Here is a 22,708-nt window from a genome sequence, read left to right on the forward strand (position 1 = left end):
AAAAGGAACATTCACAATAACTCTTCTCCAGCCGGACTGGGTTTGGTCTGGTCTCTGTCTTTTCTTTTTGTAATGATTCTGTATCTCCCTCTCGATCCGGACATCCAGAATGAACAAGCAATCAAGAGCACCATCCCTGAATCCCCTCACCAACTACCCCCCCCCCCCACCCACCCCCTCCACACCCCACCACATCCCCTACTAATCTGCTATGAGAGCTCCACCCCAGTTAGGACATGACTCCGAAGACAGGGTTGTGGCGACAGATGCTGGGTCCAATCTCCTCGTAGTCCTTCTTGGTGTGGCAGACCTGGTAGAATTCAGGCTGGAGGACAGACAGGGCACTTACGTTGACAACAGGTTCACTGAGAATACACCACAACACTATCGGTCTTCCTGAACTTTGATGTTGTGTGAAATAATACAAAATTACATTAAAATGATGTGTCTTTGGTACTGTTGTGAAACCCTGTTATTTTTGCAGGTTTGTAACAGAACCATGAGTCTGTGAATATGTACAATCCTGTTTCATTGGGTCCGATTTGTACAAGTAATGATGTTGTCTTCCAAATTAACATCATCCACAAAATTGGGCCATAATTAAAATGGACAAAGTTCACAAAGTGCAATTAAACTAATCTGCGTAAACAGGAAACACATGAATGCTGAAGTGTATTATTTCATTTAACTTAAAGTAATTTAACAGTTGAAGCAACATTTTACATTTTCAAAAACCGAAATTAAATAATCTGACAGAGTACATGAAAATATTCTGTCAGACAACATCTACACTCAGTTGACTCACGATGAGTAACTTCCAAGAGTAAAATGTCAAAACAATCATAATCACCCATTGTAAATGAACTCTTCACAAGGCATTCTAAATTGTGTATTTTCTCCAATAGAAAATTACTTTCGGTAATTTAATTGCTTTGCCATTCAGAAATGTGAATATAAAATGGAATGATGATGATTATAATCATGCAGACATCAATTACCAATCCAAAATAAAGTGCAGAGGCTATATTCTAAAGAGTAGTTGCCTTCACATGATGGATGTATTTTTGTCAATCTGAATCAGACTTCAGGAGGTCAATCCTTAACAGTCCAGAGAGACACACTCCAATCCATACGGTTAATGATTACAAAAACACTTTGGACCAAAGTTATTGTAGGTAGGCTGTGATACTTACGGTTGATGCTAACATGGACCCGCCAAACCACACGGCATATCTCTGCATATGATGTGTGATGACTTGCACATCGATTGGCTTGGGCTGGAAAGACAAATCAATCACCAGTAATGAAATATAATGAATGGATGAGGGTAAGAATTAATAGATGACATTGCATTACGACATCTATTCAATAATATAAAGAATGTAAGGGTTACAGCATGAGTATGGTAAACATGATTGCAACAAACGAATACAAAGTGAGAATTGAGCTTTTCTCCTGTCGTGCTCATGTCCATCTGCAGGAAAGTTACTGAAATGTCAAGGTATTGATATCGGGCAAATATGAACGGCATCTCTGTACTCAAGCCAGTCCAGAGGCTTAGAGGGAGAGATGGAGGGAGGGAGGGAGGGAGAGATGGAGGGATGGAGGGAGGCCAGGCTGGTGCCCTCACCTTAAGCTTCCCGCCGCTCAGCTCCTCACTCATCTTCAGACGGGCGTCGACCGTCCTCTTCAGGTCTCTCTGCATGCGCCGGCCAAAGTCCCTGAACATGGTGGAGCCTCCAGACAGAACGATGTTCTGGGAAAACAGAGCAGAGCATTATCGGGGAGGTCCATGTCTTATTCACCAAGCAGACGCTTCCATCGAAAGTGCAGCAGAAAAATCAATGATCAGAAGTGAATAGTTTTGTTTTAGTTGTCAGCGTCAGGGAAAGGTTAGTATTTCGCTAGTATATCTCACTATGGACACTGTTCGCTACAGGCACCCTCGGTACTGGCTGTCTGTTTGAGGCAGCAGGGGGGTTACCTTGTAGAGGGGACGTCTGACGTCAATGGGGCAGTTCTGGATGACCTCGTCCACCACCTCAGAGATGGGCTGGGTGAAGTCTGGGTTGGCAAACTGAGGGAGAGACAGGTGACACAGTCAGCTGGAGACATTAGAAAGGCATGCCTTTCTAATACACACACACACACACACATCCAGACACACACGCACACTCACACAAAATACAAATACAGACACACACACTGACAAACATGACCTGGTTTCCATGGTCCTGTAGTAGACGTTCGTGCAGAAACTGTGTAAATGGCTTTTATTACAGCCACATCTGATGAAAGACCTCTAGCTCTGTCACCATACAGCTGACGTTACCTCACAACACAGTAAATAAGCAGGCCTGTGCAAGCCAACCACCCTGCTGGGGCCCTGCACACCCACACCTCCTCCCTCACCCACACCTCCTCCCTCACACCTCCTCCCTCACCCACACCTCCTCCCACAGCTCCTCCCACAGCTCCTCCCACACCCACACCTCCTCCCTCACCCACACCTCCTCCCTCTCCCGCACCTCCTCCCTCTCCCGCACCTCCTCCCTCTCCCGCACCTCCTCCCACACCTCCTCCCACACCTCCTCCCACACCCGCACCTCCTCCCACACCCACACCTCCTCCCTCTCCCGCACCTCCTCCCTCTCCCGCACCTCCTCCCACACCTCCTCCCACACCTCCTCCCACACCCGCACCTCCTCCCACACCCACACCTCCTCCCACACCTCCTCCCACACCCGCACCTCCTCCCACACCCACACCTCCTCCCACACCCACACCTCCTCCCACACCCACACCTCCTCCCACACCCACACCTCCTCCCACACCTCCTCCCACACCTCCTCCCACACCCACACCTCCTCCCACACCTCCTCCCACACCCACACCTCCTCCCACACCTCCTCCCACACCCACACCTCCTCCCACACCCACACCTCCTCCCACACCTCCTCCCACACCCACACCTCCTCCCACACCTCCTCCCACACCCACACCTCCTCCCACACCTCCTCCCACACCCACACCTCCTCCCACACCTCCTCCCACACCCACACCTCCTCCCACACCCACACCTCCTCCCACACCCACACCTCCTCCCACACCTCCTCCCACACCCACACCTCCTCCCACACCCACACCTCCTCCCACACCTCCTCCCACACCCACACCTCCTCCCACACCTCCTCCCACACCCACACCTCCTCCCACACCTCCTCCCACACCCACACCTCCTCCCTCACCCACACCTCCTCCCACACCCACACCTCCTCCCACACCCACACCTCCTCCCACACCCGCACCTCGTCCCACACCCACACCTCCTCCCACACCCACACCTCCTCCCACACCTCCTCCCACACCCACACCTCCTCCCACACCTCCTCCCACACCCACACCTCCTCCCTCACCCACACCTCCTCCCACACCCACACCTCCTCCCTCACCCACACCTCCTCCCACACCCGCACCTCCTCCCTCTCCCGCACCTCCTCCCACACCCGCACCTCGTCCCACACCCACACCTCCTCCCACACCTCCTCCCACACCTCCTCCCACACCCACACCTCCTCCCACACCCACACCTCCTCCCACACCTCCTCCCACACCCACACCTCCTCCCACACCTCCTCCCACACCCACACCTCCTCCCTCACCCACACCTCCTCCCACACCCGCACCTCCTCCCTCTCCCGCACCTCCTCCCTCTCCCGCACCTCCTCCCTCTCCCGCACCTCCTCCCACACCCACACCTCCTCCCACACCCAGCGCCGCGCTCACTCACCTCAGGGTGGAAGAAGATCTCCGGTCCCAGGAAGCGCTCGTATCCCACGTCGATGGTAAACTCCTTCTTGCTGATGGCGTTGATGCCGGTGTACTGCTTGATCCACTTGGAGCCGTCCGTGTCGTACTTGCTGAACTCCTTCACCAGGTCCGGACACACGTAGCTGTACCGCTCCTGGGGGGTGAGCAGGGGGAGAGTCACGGGAGGGGTGTGAATACACACCTCAACGTCTAAACACCTGAGCTTCACATGAATCATAAGCAACATTAAAAAAATACAGTACAAACGTTACAAAAATATACATAAAACCTTTCAAAAGAAAAGGAACATGGTGTACAGGTGATCTTGTAAATCCCAATCTACACCAGATCCTTTTCTTTATTCTCAAAATTGTGGCGTGTGCAAAACAACGCACGTTGGTGTTGTCTGTGTTTTTGTCCTTGATGAGCAATCAAGACCCATTGACAGTCATTCCCTGAAACAAGCAGCAAGGTCCCTGAGAAGTGTTCCTCCTAACTACCAACGTTAAACAAACACAAGTGTGATTTCCATCCTTGGTGTCACATGTACAGGTTCTCTACAAAACATACCACGATGGGCAGCAAATACAAATGCTTTCCAATTACCCTCAAAATCAAGGAAACAATTGCTGTAATCAAGGCTCACTAGCCAGGAAGCCTGGGTGTACGTCGTGAAATAACAAAGAACCGTCTTCAACAGAAGGAACCCAGCAGAATGTTGATTCCTTCCTTTCTAGAAACATTTGGGTCTTTGAATCAAGAAGAGAGGTGCGGTGAATCACAATTGATTCGACTGATATCAAAGGAGCAATTACAAGTGGAGTCCTAATGGCAACCACACACTCCACACCAGGGGAGTCAAGTTTTGAATAATAATCTGGGCAAATCAAATACCACAAGTATCTCTCTCGGCCCCCGGGTTCTTAAAATCGATGAATAGCAAATACTCAACAAATCAAGACCTTCCGGCAAGCAGGGGACAAAAAATAAGTTGTGAAATTTGTGGGGAGAGGCAATGGTGCCATCTACTGTTCTTACAATGATCACCCCCCCCCCCCCCCTCGTACCCTTTATGAATTCACATGTGACAGGATTAGAAAATGTAGCTGTAGACTTACAACTGTATCTTTCCATAGAAACAGAGATCAAATTACACCATTAGACATTTCCTTAATATACCCGTCAAGTATATAACCTTAAACTTCCTTAAGTTACAGTCATGGATATAGAACTAGGGACAATGTTCCAGCCTCATCAAATCCAGGAAGTACACAGTGGGGCTTGATGGGAAATGTAGTTGTTGGCCCACCTTGACTGCCTTGGCCGTCTCCAGGGACTGCTCCGGGGGGATTCCCACCTCCCGCTCCCTCAGCAGCTGCTGGGTGAAGTAGGTGATGTCACGCCCGGCGATGGGGATGTGCTTTATACAGCTGCCAATCACGTAACCCTCCGCCTAGCAACCAGACAGGAAGATGAGAGCATTGAAATCAAAAAGAGAGGTTTGTGGAAAAAATATATATATATAAATATAAATATATATAAATATATATATATATATTTGATCACTTGTGTGTGTGTGTGTTGTCTGTCAGAACCCCAGCCTGCGTCACTCACCACAGGGATGACGTGAGTGACTCCGTCCCCGCTGTCGATGACCGTGCCTGTCAGGGTCCTCTCCCCCACCTGTCTGGAGGTCCAGGATGCAGCCAGAGCCAGCACTGCCTGGAGAACACACACACACACACACACACACACAACTTCTCATCATCATCTACACAACACCAGCACTGCCTGGGGAACACACACACACAACATCTCATCATCATCTACACAACACCAGCACTGCCTGGGGAACACACACACGCACACACACACGCACACAACATCTCATCATCATCTACACAACACCAGCACTGGCTGGGGAACACACACACACACACACACAACATCTCATCATCATCTACACAACACCAGCACCGTCTGTGTAACGGTTAACCGAAAATATAAATGTTTATCGGTTAAGTGTATCGGTGAAACAGTGTTGCCAATTTAGCAACAATGTCCCAACTTAGATTTAGCATTTTTTCACCTTCCCTAGAGACAAAAAAGTAATATGTAGTGACTAGCGTCAAATCTAGCGACTTTTAAGCACGAGCGAGGCAAGAAGAGGCTGAGTGAATCACGTTACACGCAGCTCTACAACAAATGTTTTTTGGGGCATGTAAAAAGGTTAAAAAAAAAAGAGAAAAAAAAAACTAATGCTAAAGCCATCTGGAATATCTTAAATGTTAATGTGGAGAAACGTGGACATAGAATATCTTGAAATTATGCAAAGCTCTGAAATGATTAAAATTATATTTATGATAAGAGGTTTATATTTTGGAGAATATATACAAATTAAATTTTAAAAAGAGTTCCTTAAAAGGAAAGGTGTCTCAGTGTCTGAGAAGGTCAGCATTTGAATGCTGTGTAATTTCCCCTCAGAGCTCCCTCTCTTCCTCCACAGTGAGAGTGAGAGAAGGTCAGCCCTGCACAGAAACGCCTCGCTGGAGCACGGCCCTACCTGCACAGAGACGGCATCCTAACGGCCCTACCTGCACAGAGACGGCTTCCTAACGGCCCTACCTGCACAGAGACGGCTCCCTAACAGCCCTACCTGCACAGAGACGGCTCCCTAACGGCCCTACCTGCACGGCGATGTAGAGTCCAGGGACGTTGAAGGACTCGAACATGATCTCGGCAGTGTACTCTCGGTTCTCCGGTGTGTTCAGAGGTGGTTCTGTCTGCAAGGGGAGAACAAACGAGACCAGAAGTTTACAAATAACGAACCAGCTAATTCAGATAAAGATGACAAATTGAGACCATCAAACTAGCATTACTCTGCTCCAGGAAGAATGTATGTTTGTACAGGGCCTGGACTAACGTAACTCCAGTACTAAGCCCCGAGCTATTAGCATGTCTCACAGAACACCCTCGATAAGTCAGAAGCTTGTCTCTTACCAGCAGGAAGTAGTGGTCTTCTGGCTCCGCCCTCAGATACTTGAAGATGACTTGCTCCATGAACCTCTCCATCAGGTCCCAGTCTTCCACGATGCCGTGACGGATGGGCCACTGGGAAGGAAAGATCAAAGGTCATTTACTAGTGTAAAATCCCATTAGGACTTGATAAGCCAGGGGTAAGATATATGGTGGTCATTCCTTTATCAGGTAAAGGATTTGTGTTCATAAAAGGTGATTGAAATTGCATGCACGCAGGTTTTTGTGATGGAATTAATTTAGTTTCCATAAGTACTGAAATCCTTGAACACTAAAACCCAGCAATGCTTTAAGTAAAGTATTGGAGAGTGCCGAAAAAGTATTGACTAGATCAGCAAGACTTGACAAACACTTGACAAACTCTGATGTCAGGACACTCAGGAGTTCTGTACCTCCTGCCTTAAGGCCTTTTGCATTCACACAACCGTGTACAGCTGCATGTTTATAACCAGACCAACACGAGCCGCTCTGCTTGTCCCTCGTGTGAGTCCGTACTTTGAGACGCTCGGTTGGAGCCAGCAGGGTCCACTGTTTTTGTTGTGTTGTTTGTTGTTTGAACAGTCCTTTAATAACAGACGGAGTAGCACAGAAGGTCCACAGAGGTGTGGATTCATCTGCGGTGCAGACGCACCGTTCTCTGACTGGCACTGTGCTAGTCAAACTACGTGGTGTCGTTAACAGAATATGCATAAAATATAAGATAAGGTACGATGTGCGTGAATAAGCGTTGTATTTGTAATGAGGGGAATAAATAGTGACGCCTTTGAGGATTTTTTTCTTACAGGTATATATTGATTCGCTTGTAGCGTATTTTGGATGTTGTTCAAATGGGCATACTGCGGTCTTGTTGTGGTCTTGCTACGCTCATATTCATTTCTTGTGGTCTCACGGATATAACAAAAAGGCGAGGTACCTTTGTAGCATACGTGGGCTTGTCTATTGCCTCGTCACCGATGTAGAAGTCCAGATCATCCACCCCCTTCATCATCCTTCTCTGGGCCTGGTCCCCTACCTTGGCCGACTCTTTGATTGCAATACCTGAGACGGGAGACAGGCAGGCAGGCGGGGCGGGGCGGGGCGGGGCGGGGCGGGGCGGGAGGGGAGGGAGGGAGGGAGGGAGGGAGGGAGGGAGGGAGGGAGGGAGGGAGGGAGGGAGGGAGGGAGGGAGGGAGGGAGGGAGGGAGGGAGGGAGGGAGGGAGGGAGGGAGGGAGGGAGGGAGGGAGGGAGGGAGGGAGGGAGGGAGGGAGGGAGGGAGGGAGGGAGGGAGGGAGGGAAAAATGTTTATCAGGCTGATTTAATTCCGGTGACAATGTACAGCAGACATCTATGTGCCTGGTCCAAGACACGGTTTAATAATAGACAAGCTCATTTCTTATCTGTATGTCGACACAGAGACTAGAAATGCTTTTCTCAGCCCACTTCCCTAATGTAAGGAGGAACTTTTTTTTCACTTTATTAGACAGAGACAGTTGGGGGTAGACAGGAAATGTAGGGGAAAGACAGAAGCGAAGACATACAGATATCCCAAACCGGATTTGAACCCAGGCCACCGTGTGGTAGGGGCCCTACCCAGTGAGGTACCAGGGCACCCAAGGAGAACCTGCCCAGTAAGGAGGACCTGCCCAGCAGACATACTCACATGATGGAACGATGAACTGTGGCTCTGTGTTCCCCGCGTACCCCAGTTTAGTGTATCTGCAAAAGAAAGCAACCCATCGTCAATCACACCACCTCCTACAGTAGCTAAACCCTTACTCCACCAGTGTTCTGCACCCACTTGGCACACAGGCGAGTTTATTTTGTGAAAAGATATTTGGCTATCTTTCCTAAACTTATCTTTTGATCAATACCATCACTGTCCTGCTGAATGTGGTAGGCTGGCTGTGGGCCAGCTCTCATGCCTCTATAGAGACGCCGGGAGAGCTGTGAAAGGGCCATTCATGTCACACTCGGACTCTAAGGAACTACTTATGCTAAAATGCACTTTCTTGAATGTGGTTGTTGCATTAAAGGGATTTGTAAAGTATTTGACCAGTTGGTAGTTAGATTGAAAGTGTGAGACATTAAAATGTAAAAAGACTGATGCTGTTAAGAATACAAAACAATATTTTGAAAGTTAGTTGGTGCACATCTCTGTGAAATCTGCACAGGAGATACTAAGAGTGCTAACCATGTAGCATGTCGTAGACTTATCAACACCACCATCCACCAAAGAGGTTTCAACCATTTAAATACATTTGCCTGCATCAAAACAAATCCTTGGAGAATACCTTTAACATTTAGCATCGAAGACTGTTTTCAGCCCTCCTCAGCTAGCTCTGAACTGAAGTGGGTCTTTGCTTGGCACGTGCTATCCAGATGTAGCCGATGCTCGAGTCAGTGCTGACCAGCTTCCTGCATAGGGCTGGTGGTGGACACTACCGAGGCCTGCCAAAAGCAATGTGCCATGCTAGGGTACATCCTAGACATAACACTGCCTTCTTTGAACTGAAGTTCATAGGAGAAGGACAGGATGTGTTGGCTTTCTTCAAAAGGATGTGATCAAAGAATTTTACTGGAACTAAGTCTGGGCGGTTCTCTAGATAAGGTTGTACATACTAGGACCATTTAATATAAAATAGCCTGTATGGTATCAGATAACCTTAGATTGTAGAGGACACAAACAGAGACTTGGATTTTAGGTTCATTCCACAGAACAGTCTAGGCTTGTCTGAACATCAACCAGCCTAAACAAGCCTAGTTACACCACGGCAAACTGCAGACATACTTCAGTCACTGAAGTTAAATAATATAACGACCACTGCCACACTGCTGGACAGTGCTGCAAACTAGGCATGTGTGTGACAAGAGCTTAGTCCAAGTTTAAAGAGCTGATCTTAAATGTATGTTGGCTAAGAAACAACTTGGCTCTATCCAATTTCTGTGGATGCTTTACCTGAAAACTCTGCATTTACACAACTATAAAATGGAAGTATTGCTCCTTTTCTTTGAACATTGCTTTGAGATTCCAAATCAAGAATTATTTGCCTTGGTTGTCCTAAAAGCAACACTCAGTAGCAAATAAAATAGGTTCACTTTGAGCCAGGAAGATCAGAATTAGCATCTGTCGCTATGCCATTAAGCTCTAAAAATAGTCCATCACTGACTGTGCTAGAGGAAAGAGCAGTTTTCTCACTTTTCTTTTGCATGACTCAGGTGGACTGCGCTCAGCTGCCAGGCTGGTACTTTAGCAGCTAGCCTTTCAGCCTTCTCAGCGTTTCACCACATCTGCTCTGCAGAAGCAGTAGCTTCTCCCTCCTGAGCAGCAGAGATCTCTTCCTGGGCCGTTCAGACCAGATGCACTAGCTAATGACCCAGAGGGTGGGGGGATGTGAAGAGGTATGCAAGACAGGGAGTGAAGAGTTCAGGTCTCTACATGCAAACACACCACAATAGTATCCATCCCCTGCCTAGCATACCAGGCTAATATCTTAACAACTGTATCGGCCCATTGTGTTATTCGGAACAGTGTGTTTGAAAGGAACGGGATCTGAAACAGATATTAAAACTCGTGTAGTCATTGAAGAATACACGAAAAGGTGTAGGGTGCTGTTCTTGTGAGAAACGTGTAGAAAGGCCTAAAAATGAGTAGATTCAATGTACATGAAGTCGGTTGGTTGAGATAAAGTAGGATGTATATGGATAAATCCCCCCAAATCACCAAAAGTACAACAGTGATCAAGTCAATACACGGTACGTGATTGACAGAGAAGCGGAAGTTAGTACAACCAATGCAAACATTGTTTTAGAATCGTGAGGTCACCCTACTTATCATGATTTTTCCTGCCTGTATAATATGATTTTCCCTAATAGAAAATGCCAGACATCATATCTAATGGATTATAAAATGGATTAAGTAGAAAAGCAGACGTCGAGTAAAGGGGAGAAATTAGAGAACTTAATCAAAAAAACATGTTCGGATGCCGAAAAACGACCATATATGGACTAAAAAGCTTGAATGAGGAAGTGTCGACAATGTAGGAAGTCGTTGTGCGCGTGCTCAAAGCCGGGACTTATGAGCAACCGCTGTAAAATACTTAGCTAACTATGAATTGCATTTTCCAAAGTCAAATGGACAATAACTATTTACGTTACTGCATACACTCCCCATACGCATAGGACACGCATAGATTATATAACATTGAGGCTCCGAGGCGAAAGAGCAGATAGAAAGATGTCTATGGGTGGATGCTTGCTAGTATGAAATCCTTTCGACAGGAAGAAAACCTTTTCTGATGATGATAGCAAATATCAGCTTTTAGTGTAGCAAGCTAATCGAAAATGATCACACCTTACACCGATTTCTATTGATCAGGCGTGCATGGAAGACAGCTAGAGCATCACGATTTAAAATCACGATTTTTGCAATGAATGGGTACGGAAGGCTACAACGATGCTATGATGGCAAGCTAGCTCGCAAACACACCCAGTTGCTGTCAACGTCTGCTCGGTGACACCCAAAATCTCCGTGCTCTCTCTGCGAGGCGGTCTAGTTTGAATATCTTACCCTGTACCGCAGTCGACAACACACGCCGGTAACCGTCCTGCCATCTCTTGCTCTTGTGGTAATCACCGATATCTGCTTTGATGGAGAACAGTCTGTGTCGGGTGTATGATCTTGCAAGCCGTCCACAGGCGGAACCCTAAACCCGCACAGTGCAGTTTCTACTTCCGCACTAGGTTTCAGGCAAACAGGGAGAGGCAAGATGGCTGACGCCGGGGAGCGATGCAGGCAGGGTTCCTCGCAGCAGCTGTCAATCACGGGGCATGCCCTTTCCTGTGAGAGAATAGTAAGAAGCAGAATCATTTGCAGATGCAAGACATATTTTGGGGCCCAAAACATATACAGCATACGTTTGAACACATATGTATAATTTACACTTGCGAATTAATTCTCAACGCATGTAGCCTATCAGTTAGCCAGCACACTTAACACAAATTCCAAAGATTGCTGCTGTCAAAGACACAATTTATAGTTATTGAGGGGATGGGCAATTATTATTATGACACAAAAATCCATCAGTTAAAACAAATGTTTACACATAGGCTCTTATCATATTTTCATCAGGTCATAAACCTTTCCTGCGCTGAGAGTTTGTGTAAACAACACATTCAAAGCTTTAACTTTAGATTTTTACATAATTTCAGTATATGGAATGTTTTGTGTGGCAGAAATAGCTTTGGTGGATCTCGTGTAAGAATGAATCTAACCCTTGACCGCCCTGCATAATTTTCGTGTTGAAGACCTTATTTTGCTGTTCAAATTCGTAAATAATATTTCGGTTATATTGACCGCTTAAGTCCTACTTGCTCACCTTTTTAACAGTTTTGTATTCCCAAGGTTTTCCAATTTATTACATGGGAAATCGCACTGTGAAATAAGACTACATCTCCCAGAAGGCCAAGCCTCGTTGAGTGCCTTAAAGTGAAGTCACCTGAGCAGGAAGAAGCAGGAATGCTAATGTTTACAACCAGTTTAACAGCTACATTTATATTATCCTCACTCATGTTTGTCGATGACAAGTGTCGTTGTATCTGCAGAGACGAAGTGGGTTGCTACTCTCGTACCTAGCAAACTAATCAATACCACACAGCAGATAGGTAAATACGAATTGTTTATCGATCTTGCCAGGTATCTAGTTTTTACATGCTAAGATATGGCTAGCTGAACTACGCCGTTAGCCATCTCGCTAGAGCTAATAATAACGAAAGAACAATTGTGTTATTATTGGTAAATTGTTTACCGTTTCTATAATATAGAAATATCTGCAATAATTACTATTATAAGTGTGGATTTAGATTATTTTGTAAGACAACCTATGTTATAGTGGCCTGCAGTAGAAACTAGCCTAGAATACATTTACCTGTGTTGATGCATTGGCTGCGTTTTAATATGGAGCTACCACGACATCCGTTAATCAGCAACTCTGAACTAGTATCATATTTTTTGCGGAATACATTTCTGGAAAGTTAATGTTATAACTGTACATCAAACTAGCCGACTAAGTAGTCTACTATTTGGCAGTAAAGTTCAAGCCAACTAACAGTCAAATGTATTTATGTTCACTGGCTTGACAGACTGCATATAAAACGTATTACTAAATGAGAGAACCTGCTACAAACTAGATATCCACAGCCAAGTATCTTACCCAAAACACCTCCTGATTTAAACCATCATTGGTATCACATTTAAGTTTGGTCATATTTATTTTACGTTCCCAGTATATTTCGTAAACATAACATTTCTTAATTGAACATGTCTCAGCATAGTAGTTGTCTAGTAGTGGGCAACCTGCTTTAATAATCCCCAATAGGAAATTGCGGCTTTGCATCCGGCAAGAAGAGGAATAGGAAATCAAAATCATAAACGCTAGATTTGCCAACAATAACGAAACTGATCATTGCATTGAAATCACACTTTCCAAACGAGTTAGCCTACCAAGGCCCAATGCATAGTTGTAGGGGCATGTGATGGCTGGGCAAACACTCTGAACAATGAGGTCTTTCATGGGCAGCAGCACGTCGGCTCGAGACTGTAGCATTACGAGGCTTGTCTCAAGCGCATAGGTAGGCCGTCATACATGAAGGGGTGTTTTGTTAGTTAAGCTTTTGTAATGTAAGATATTTAAAATCACATGTTCTCAAGGAAAGAAGAATGCATGATGTATGTTACATTCACATTAGGGAGGGGGGGAGAGGGGGAGAGGGGCCCCCTGATGGAAGGCCTCTGCCTTTGAACCCAGACCCAGTGTTTGGAGTTCTGCAGCCATGTGGAGGACGCTGAACTGAGTCGTGTGCTGCGTACACTTCCCTGATCTCTTCTCCATGTTTCAGGCTGAGCGAGTGAGGAGGCCACTGTTTCCCCCCAGACGACCTCAGAGGGAATCCCAGGTACAGACACAGCGGAGGAACAGCTACCAGGTGGCTGTCTTTGTCCTGTTTTGAACATATGACGCACTGTTTTGTCTTATTTGTTATCGCTGTGTCTGTGTGTCTGTTCGCCTGTGTGGTTGTACGCCTGTGTGTGTGTGTGTGCGTGCGTGTGTGTTGGCCTGTGCGCCCCAGCAGCTGCCCAGATGGTGTGGGTGTTCATCATGAACCGGATGGGCTCCCAGGGCAGTTCCGTGGCCCAGAGGAGGCGCATGGCTCTGGGGGTGGTGATCCTGCTGCTGGTGGACATCATCTGGGTGGCCTCCTCAGAGCTCACCTCCGTAAGACACTTCATATAACTGTTATATGTGCTGTGTCATGGGTGTTCGTTTGGTTTTTTTAATACGTCACAGTAAGAATAGAGAGAGGGAGTCGTTTCAAACCCATTTAAAACGAACCCTGACCCAGTGTCCCTCCTCTCCAGTACATATTCAAGAGGCAGGAGTACAACAAGCCATTCTTCAGCACCTTCACCAAGACCTCCATGTTTGTCCTGTACCTGCTGGGCTTCCTGCTGTGGCGGCCCTGGAGGCAGCAGTGCACCGGGACCCTGCGAGGACCACACGCTGCCTTCGTACGTGGCCCTTAACCGCTCCAACCACAAGAGGGCGATGTTGGATATTATCTTTTGGCTCGTGAAGCCCTTGTTAACAGCGCTTGTAAAAAGAGCTGAACAGATAAGATGTGATTTGTTTGTGATGTATTTGAATGCACGGATGTGTGTTTCTGAAGCGTGATGTGTGTTTCTGAAGCGTGATGTGTGTTTCTGAAGCGTGATGTGTGTTTCTGAAGCGTGATGTGTGTTTCTGAAGCGTGCGCTGACGACGGCATCGTTGTTTCCACAGTTTGCTGATGCTGAGGCGTACTTTGCCCCCTGCACCACTGACCCCAGTCTAAACAACTCTTTAGTGAGTATAGACTTGTTTAGACATAGCCTACTCACTCTGGTTTGCTCCTTGCCAAGGCAGCATACTATGTAAAAAGTTATGTGAGTGTTTCAAGTCTGGTTTCTAATTGGTGTGTTGAGATGAGATCTTGTCAGGGATTGGCTAAGTGAGCAGTCAGTCAAAATACTGCTGCTGTTTTCAGATACTTCATGCACTGTTTGCTGATTGGCTGATATGTGTTTTCTTTGTAGAGTGAACCTCTGTATGTTCCAGTGAAGTTTCCGGATGTTCCTACGGAGCACAGCAGCTGTGGCATCAGAGACTGTGACTCCAGTGGGTACTCGCACAATGTGACACGGTTTTCGATGTGCAGAACTATCTGTTTAAACGTTACAGGAGACTTTAAAGAAGTATATTGGTACATAGCTGATATTTTATGCACCAAGAAGAAGAATATGATGGTGTTATAATGCTACTGGTTTTGGATTGGGTGTGTTCAAATCATAGCTTTAGATATATCATTCATATATAAATCAAATTATATGATGTAGTTTAAAATGTCATACAGAACACATTAAGTTAAAAAAACCGCAATGGATTTCATGATTGTGCTGCAGAGGGTGCTGGTGAGCTGTGATTGGATGGATTCCCTCTTGGATGCCTTTCTTGTACATTCTTTAGCCCTCAGCCTTAATCATCTTGTTTATCTATGATCCCTAAGAGGAAAACAAAAAAATTGTTATTATCTTTCTGGGTCGTACATTACGGGAGGGGGGGATGATGATAGATTATGATGATGCCAGTTTATCAGTTCCCATTCGTTCATGTAATTAAAGTGAGTTTGATTTATTGAGTTTAAATTATCCATCTCCACCCCCTTCTCATCCCCTCTCCTCCATGTGTCTGTCTCTCCCTCTCTTTCCCCATCTACCCCTTGATCCATCCATCCATCCCCCTATCCCTCCATCCTTTATCCGCCCCCCAGCCTCCAGGAAGCAGCGCGTGCGCTTCAGCAACATCATGGAGGTTCGTCAGCTGCCGTCCACCCAGGCCCTGGAGGCCAAGCTGTCCCGCATGTCCTACCCTGCCGCCCGGGACCACGAGTCCCTGCTCCGCTCCGTGGCCAAGCTCACCGTCTCAGACGTGGCCAAGATCAGCTTCTTCTTCTGCTTCGTGGTGAGTGGCCGGTCGGCAGGTCCCTGCTCGGCGGGGCGTTTGTTACACTCCACTTTTATGGTTTGTTCGGTAATGCTGCACTTAAGGAAAGCCAGTTCCTCTTTGTGCCTATGCACAGAAAGTGTGGGTCTGCAGAAAGCCAGAGTCATTTCACCTTGTTCAAACTCAATTGACACACTGCCAGATGTGTTGTTCATCGTTGACTTGTTATTAGTTGCGAGTTTTAGATGAGGTTTAGAAATGAGATTGTTAGTGTTGTGTTATTCCTGGCCCTGTGGCAGTGTGTCTTGAGAGTGGACAGATAGCTTTGCCCTTCATGAATAGTGTAGATCAGGTACATTATGCATGCAGTGACCAGAGATCATTTATCAGGGTAACTTCCAGCTGTAAACACCGATATGTAATAACCTGTGTAACCTCCTAAGCAATGATCCTGAACAGGAAGTGCTCATCAGAGGTGTGTCACACTGACTCATGTCCCTGTCGTCCCTCTCAGTGGTTCCTAGCTAACCTGTCCTACCAAGAGGCCCTGTCAGACACCCAGGTTGCCATAGTGAACATTCTATCCTCTACTTCAGGTGAGTCGTCATCCTCAGATGAAACCTTGCCTCACCCGTAGCCATAGTAACAGCCTTTAACAGTAACGTAAATTACTTGGTGATAAACTGTATTTAAAGTTTCACTCTGTCAAAATGGCTTTTATCACAGATGTCCCTTTTTCTTTTCAGCTCTTAACGCTGTTAAATGTGATACCTCCAGCTATTCACTTCACCCTTTTGAACGACATGGTTTGGGCGTGGTTGTGAACAGTGCTGAGTGCTGAGTGGATGACGTGCTCTGTTGTGTTCCTGTCCTGCTGCTCACAGGTCTGTTCACCCTCATCCTGGCAGCCATCTTCCCTAGCAACAGCAGCGATCGCTTCACCCTGTCCAAACTGCTGGCGGTGGCTCTGAGGTACACTAATAACAAAGATAACTATGGCTACTATTCCAGGTTTTGCTTTCAGGAATTGTCCATCAGGAATACATCATTTTTTAATTGAGTAAGAAGTGAACATGTTTTGGCACACATGGTGAAGTGACTAAGACAAACGTTACCACTGTGGTGTGGTCTATTTGGCCCTGTTGTAACTTGTGTCAGGAACTGGGTAAATCACTGCTGATTACTAACTCACACCTCTGGATGAGCTACTATGATGAACTCTCCTAGAAATGGCAAAGTAGTGGTGTTGACCTGGTGTGCACTTGTTTTGATCTGCTGTGTGTGCCTCATACTCAGTATGGGAGGAGTTGCGATGGTCAGCTTTTCCAGCATGGACAGCCCAGACGGCAATGGAGTGATAGGTAACCATGGACCCCACCTCACCTCACACATCCCATAATAATACATAGGTTATTTATGGTGAGCCCTTCGTTATGCTTATTTATGCTATTTGTTTCACTAACCCACGTAGGAGTGTGTGCAGAGGGGCTGATGGGTGGATGGATAAGCATGGGCGCTTGTGTGGGCAGTAGTGGAGTGTTTCTGTGGGTAGTTTGTGGGAAGCCTCAAGCAGAGAGTGCTGAGACATGTTTGTGGATGCAGGTTCTCTGTGGTCGCTGGCGGGGGCTGTGCTCTATGCTGTCTACATCGTCATGATCAAGAGGAAGGTGGACCGCGAGGACAAACTGGACATCCCCATGTTCTTTGGTGAGGACATCAAGTGACATCAAGCTTAAGCTCAGCACTACTCACAGAATAGTGTGATGCACTGAAATATAACTCCAGTTATGCAGAACAAACAGCACTTTGCTTTGTCTGCCAATTGGTGGCGTTGCACGTCTCTCCCAACCCTCAATACTAACAGGCTTGGCGTTCATTTCCCTCAGCTTTCACCTCAACCACAAATAGGTCATTGGCAAGGATTGTAAGTTCTTCCTCCCGTGTGTGTGTGTGTCAGGCTTCGTGGGCCTGTTCAACCTGCTCCTGCTGTGGCCTGGCTTCCTCCTGCTCCACTACACCGGCTTCGAGGCGTTTGAGCTGCCCAGCCAGCTGGTGTGGACCTACATCCTCATCAACGGCCTGGTCGGCACCGTGCTGTCCGAGTTCCTCTGGCTCTGGTGAGGCTGTGGTGAGGCTGTGGTGAGGCTGTGGTGAGGCTGGGGGCTGAGGCTGTGGTGAGGCTGTGGCGAGGCTGTGGTGAGGCTCCGGCCTCCAGCGCCCTGGGGGGAGGGGGGAGGGGGAAAGGGGGGTGAGGTAAGAGGGAGGAGCTAAGCCCTACAGTGCCTGACTGGGGACACAAAAATTCCTAGATTATAGCTTCCTGTCTTCTCCTCTGCAGAAGTATCTGCTGAGTGAATACGTTATTATGATGTGTTTGTTTTAAGGTAGAGTGGTGGATGTGTCTGTTCTAACAGCTCATTGGCTCTCTCCAGGGGGTGTTTCCTCACCTCGTCTCTAATTGGCACCCTGGCGCTCACCCTCACCATCCCCCTCTCCATCATTGCAGACATCTGCATGCAGAAGGTAAGAGGCGGAGCGGGCATTATCAGCACATTACCCCCTCGACCCCCTCTAACTCCCTTCTCCCCTCTACCCCCTCTCACCCCCTCTAACTCCCTCGACCCCCTCTAACTCCTTCCTCTTCCCCTCCACCTCCTCTTCCTCTCCTCCTCCTCCACCTCCTCTTCCTCTCCTCCTCCTCCCCTCTTCCTCCTCTTCCCCTCCTCCTCCACCTCCTCTTCCTCTTCCCCTCCACCTCCTCTTCCTCTTCCCCTCCTCCTCCCCCTCCTCTTCCTCTCCTCCTCTCCCAGGTGCGTTTCTCCTGGCTGTTCCTGGCAGGAGCCATCCCTGTCTTCCTGGCGTTCTTCATCGCCACCCTGCTCTGCCACTACAACAACTGGGACCCCGTGATGGTCGGCCTCAGGAGGGTGTTTGCGTTCATCTGCAGGAAACACCGCATCCAGAGGTACACACACACACACACGTACACACACACACTAAAAATGATTTTTTTTGTGTGTGTGACTTTGAATCAAGGACAATAGATTACTCGGATAACTAGAGGCTTGCTTGGATGGTGTGCAATTGTGTGAACAAGCTTCCCTTAATGTAATTAGAATTGGGATGTCTCTAATTCTTTTCCGACTGCTTGCTCCCATTAAGACAGAGATAATGATGTTGATGATAGTTATCAAGATGATGGTGATGATGATTGACACCTTCCCTCTCCTGTCCCCAGACTGCCTGAAGACAGCGAGCAATGTGAAAGCCTTATTGCTCTCCACGACGTCTCATCTGACGCCGACGCTTACCACACGTGACTCTCACACCTATGAACAGGTAGCGAGATAAACCAACTTCCTATTTTGTATTTTCAATCTTCAAAAAAAAAAGGAGCTTGAGCTTTTTGAATGTTCTCAAATTCAAAAGCGAGCTTTTGTTTCCCGCCTCGATGACGAGCACGTTTCAGAGCCGTTCCTCATGCCGGCTCGACCTGAGGTCAGCCATCTCCTCAGCCATGTTTGTTTTTCTTTGAACATCTTTCAGACATTCATCTCCTTCCCCAAATGTTTAGACGTAGACGCTGAGTGGGACACAGACAGGATATGACTAGGAAGGGAGGAAGATCATTTAGTAAACATTTGTACAGGATAAATATTAGGTCTATTCGGAGACAATCCAGTCCACAAGACCTACAGTTCACCATGGTGACTAGTACCTATGGCTCTGGAGAGTATGCAGCTTCCTCTGAGTGGAGGAACCCACCTGCTTAGGTCTGGTAGAAATAACAAACCGTCCCATGATGCACTGCTCACACATGAAAGACACACGTGTGTTTGGGTGGCTCTGAGAGCAGCAGAGCAGCAGACCATCAGTACCTTGTTGTGGGGCTGTTTGAGAGCGCAGGTCAAAGCTTGTTTTTTGTGCCGTTTTGTTTTTGGAGGGTAGCTTGGGAAAACAATGTTCGCCAATTTCTGTGTGCCTCCTCCTGTTCTCTCTGTGTGTGTTCTTGGCAGCTTGGGGTCGGTGGCAGTTTGTTCCATCGCTCACAGCGGGAGACCTGCCTCCTAACCTCTCTGTTTGTGTGTCTCCGTAGGTGGGGAAACCTCAGCACCAGACGTCATGATGCGGCAATCTTGGAGCAATCAAACAAAGACCTTCGACTACCCCAGTGCCTCTTAACTCGACCTATTTATTCTCTGCAATGTGGAGATGACTACTCCATCTCTACAAGATGACTCTTATTTTGTACAGCGTTGACTTTGTTCACCGTCGACTACGATAACGTACGTTTCTATTCCCACTCCGGATGTAGAAGTGAAGAGAACAGCTCTCCAGGCCTGAGGCTTCTGGACTGTTTCAGTGGTTACGGCCGGTCATGACCACTTGGAACGGTACACGTTTGTGCAACTGGATTGGACTTCAGTAACACTAGAGGGGCTTGAAAAGTTTGTTTTCAATCCTGATAGAGATTTTAAAACAATGAGTGGACTCAGCTGTGATGAGAGAATTCTTTGATTTGGTTGGGCTCGACAGGCATGTCCAATCATTGTGTTTCAAAGCCTTGTAGCTTGATCCTGCTGGCTCGTTTAAGGAAGGCACATTTTACTGTTAGACTCACATCTTCATATATTATGGATGGGTCTAATAGATTTTGAATTCTTCTTGAAGTCTTTTATTAAGAGACTTTTGGAATCTGCAGCGCAGCACAGCTCCTAGTTACTGTGAAATGTGAGAAGTAAAACTACAGCTTGTGGACCATCGTCTTCCCCTCTCCCGCTCCCCTGTCTTCCCCTCTCCTGCCCCCCTGTCTTCCCCTCTCCTGCCCCTCTGTCTTCCCCTCTCCTGCCCCCCTGTCTTCCCCTCTCCTGCCCCTCTGTCTTCCCCTCTCCTGCCCCTCTGTCTTCCCCTCTCCTGCCCCTCTGTCTTCCCCTCTCCTGCCCCTCTGTCTTCCCCTCTCCTGCCCCCCTGTCTTCCCCTCTCCTGCCCTCTGTCTTCCCCTCTCCCGCTCCCCTGTCTTCCCCTCTCCCGCTCCCCTGTCTTCCCCTCTCCTGCCCCCCTGTCTTCCCCTCTCCTGCCTCTCTGTCTTCCCCTCTCCTGCCTCTCTGTCTTCCCCTCTCCTGCCCCTCTGTCTTCCCCTCTCCTGCCCCTCTGTCTTCCCCTCTCCCGCTCCCCTGTCTTCCCCTCTCCTGCCCCCCTGTCTTCCCCTCTCCTGCCCCTCTGTCTTCCCCTCTCCTGCCCCCCTTGTCTTCCCCTCTCCTGCCCCCCTGTCTTCCCCTCTCCTGCCCCTCTGTCTTCCCCTCTCCTGCCCCTCTGTCTTCCCCTCTCCCGCTCCCCTGTCTTCCCCTCTCCTGCCCTCTGTCTTCCCCTCTCCCGCTCCCCTGTCTTCCCCTCTCCTGCCCCTCTGTCTTCCCCTCTCCTGCCCCCCTTGTCTTCCCCTCTCCTGGATCAAGAAGGCAAACTGGCAAACTTTATTTTTAGTTTTTACTTTGAATGTGAACCAACACTAACATGCTAACAAAGCAACTCTTCTAAGTGAATGTTAGAAGTTTGTCTGAACATAGTTTCCATCTCACATCAGGTGTACATACTGTATGCAATGAAATGCAAATGAAGTATTGAGATTTTAGTTCTTAAATTTTCTAGATGACCGCTAGGCAAACATAAATCTGTTTAGAAACTGTTTGTTTTGATTATATATGCCGTTTGTTATATAGACTTTACATTAAAGCTGTTCAAAGAGGGTTGGAACAACTAGACTGAATTTGCCAGTGTCCAAATAGATACCCTGAAAACTTGACTGACAGCAAAGTACAACCGAGATTATTTATACCACTTCTCAACTGACATTTACAAGCACCAGTTTGGTGTCAATGTGATGAATTCTATTTTTACTACATGTCCTAGTTAGAATTGTTAAAATGTATTCAAAGCACATTTATGGTTGTATTTACACTTGATAATTACTTACACTTCTTCTTTCACTGGTTTTATTTGCCACGCTCCTCAAGTGTGTCTCGTGGTAGCTGTATGCAATGTGACCTGCAGGTTATCCATGTTTTTCCAGCATGGCGCTGGGCTGACTGTGTACACATCTTTATGGAGGACTTTGTGGACAGGAGCAGTTCTATGATTTGTACCAACTGCCGGAGGTAATAACCATCTTGTAAACAGGAAATGTTGAGCCCTTTTAAACTTTAGCTTTGACAATTCATTGTTTGCTTAAGATTTCTGATGTTCGTAAACGTTTACTTTAAACCTTAATTTCTTACTTGCCATGATTTAATTCCAAAAAGATTTTGGATGGAGAAAGATGGTGCTTATGAACGTGTGTGTGTGTATTTCATAATGAAGATTATTTTTGTTCTTTTCATTCTCTCTCAGGTACTTGGTGAAAAGTTTACTTTTATGCATCTGTCCAATCAAGTTTGTTTTGAATTATCCGTCCTTCTGTAATGTACTGTTATCGTATCTCCTTTTAAAATGATGTACACAACTTTAAAATAGCATGATCAGTTGTAGTTTTACTTAATCATCGCAAGCTCTTTGAAGAGTATTTGATGTTGCTGAATATTTGATTCCTGATTCTTTTTCTTACTGCACTATTAAAAATCATTTGGAGATGTCTTGCAAATCCACTTAATTTGTGCTTTTCAAGTAGATGTTTAGACAGCTCTTGAACCCCAAATTATAAGTGTTCTTCAACTGTTAAAATCCTACTCTAACCCATATAAAGCAACCAATGGTTGTCTCACCAAACAATCTCAGTACATTAACTAAACGCTGCCTAAGTGTTGGTGGTATGTTGTGCAAATCCATTGACTGAGCATGTAAAGACCTTGTCCCT

At 47.0% G+C, this 22,708-nt stretch overlaps 2 protein-coding genes across 9 annotated transcripts; one reads left to right on the forward strand and one right to left on the reverse strand.

The window, feature by feature from the left end:
- Positions 1 to 182: 182 nt before the first annotated feature.
- On the reverse strand, positions 183 to 11,584 carry LOC146233548 (actin-related protein 3). The gene is made up of 12 exons (XM_084688510.1): positions 11,394 to 11,584; positions 8,487 to 8,542; positions 7,760 to 7,884; positions 6,811 to 6,921; positions 6,498 to 6,593; positions 5,425 to 5,532; positions 5,120 to 5,263; positions 3,791 to 3,964; positions 1,985 to 2,077; positions 1,631 to 1,756; positions 1,194 to 1,277; positions 183 to 325 (listed from the first exon to the last, which is right to left on the reverse strand). The coding sequence occupies exons 1-12, from the start codon at positions 11,435 to 11,437 to the stop codon at positions 230 to 232; spliced, it is 1,257 nt and encodes a 418-aa protein (XP_084544636.1). The 5' UTR covers positions 11,438 to 11,584; the 3' UTR covers positions 183 to 229.
- LOC146233549 (solute carrier family 35 member F5-like) lies at positions 11,545 to 22,487 on the forward strand. 8 transcript variants are annotated; one of them, XR_014741593.1, is made up of 17 exons: positions 11,706 to 12,487; positions 13,721 to 13,777; positions 13,955 to 14,097; positions 14,241 to 14,390; positions 14,662 to 14,724; positions 14,955 to 15,036; positions 15,689 to 15,879; positions 16,376 to 16,457; positions 16,746 to 16,833; positions 17,158 to 17,222; positions 17,464 to 17,568; positions 17,819 to 17,978; positions 18,294 to 18,384; positions 18,672 to 18,826; positions 19,100 to 19,200; positions 19,958 to 22,013; positions 22,246 to 22,487. XR_014741593.1 is itself a non-coding variant. In XM_084688508.1 (16 exons), exons 3-15 carry the CDS (start codon positions 13,963 to 13,965, stop codon positions 19,179 to 19,181), a joined length of 1,449 nt encoding a protein of 482 aa, XP_084544634.1. In that variant the 5' UTR covers positions 11,545 to 11,676; positions 13,721 to 13,777; positions 13,952 to 13,962; the 3' UTR covers positions 19,182 to 19,200; positions 19,958 to 22,487. The 8 variants fall into 8 exon arrangements, 6 of the variants coding, with proteins under 6 accessions (XP_084544634.1, XP_084544633.1, XP_084544631.1 ...); XM_084688508.1 differs by lacking the exon at positions 11,706 to 12,487 and adding an exon at positions 11,545 to 11,676 and having other exon boundaries at positions 13,952 to 14,097; positions 19,958 to 22,487; XM_084688507.1 differs by lacking the exon at positions 11,706 to 12,487 and adding an exon at positions 11,545 to 11,676 and having other exon boundaries at positions 19,958 to 22,487.
- The last annotated feature ends 221 nt before the right edge of the window (positions 22,488 to 22,708 follow it).

Source organism: Hypomesus nipponensis, chromosome 23 (assembly GCF_054491055.1).
Source record: "Hypomesus nipponensis isolate SF chromosome 23, ASM5449105v1, whole genome shotgun sequence".
Lineage (NCBI taxonomy): Eukaryota > Metazoa > Chordata > Actinopteri > Osmeriformes > Osmeridae > Hypomesus > Hypomesus nipponensis.

What these genes read in the sequence shown, in the direction of transcription:
- LOC146233548 (XM_084688510.1), bottom strand. Translation starts at nt 11,437, where the DNA reads ATGGCAGGACGGTTACCGGCGTGTGTTGTCGACTGCGGTACAGG. An exon ending in ACAGTTCATCGTTCCATCAT is followed by an intron (nt 7,885 to 8,486) that starts GTGAGTATGTCT and finishes CTCCCGTCTCAG; the next exon opens with GTATTGCAATCAAAGAGTCG. An exon ending in AGACGGCCAAGGCAGTCAAG is followed by an intron (nt 3,965 to 5,119) that starts GTGGGCCAACAA and finishes CTCACCCCCCAG; the next exon opens with GAGCGGTACAGCTACGTGTG.
- LOC146233549 (XM_084688508.1), top strand. Translation starts at nt 13,963, where the DNA reads ATGGTGTGGGTGTTCATCATGAACCGGATGGGCTCCCAGGGCAGTTCC. An exon ending in CCTCCTCAGAGCTCACCTCC is followed by an intron (nt 14,098 to 14,240) that starts GTAAGACACTTC and finishes CCTCCTCTCCAG; the next exon opens with TACATATTCAAGAGGCAGGA. An exon ending in CAGACATCTGCATGCAGAAG is followed by an intron (nt 18,385 to 18,671) that starts GTAAGAGGCGGA and finishes CTCCTCTCCCAG; the next exon opens with GTGCGTTTCTCCTGGCTGTT.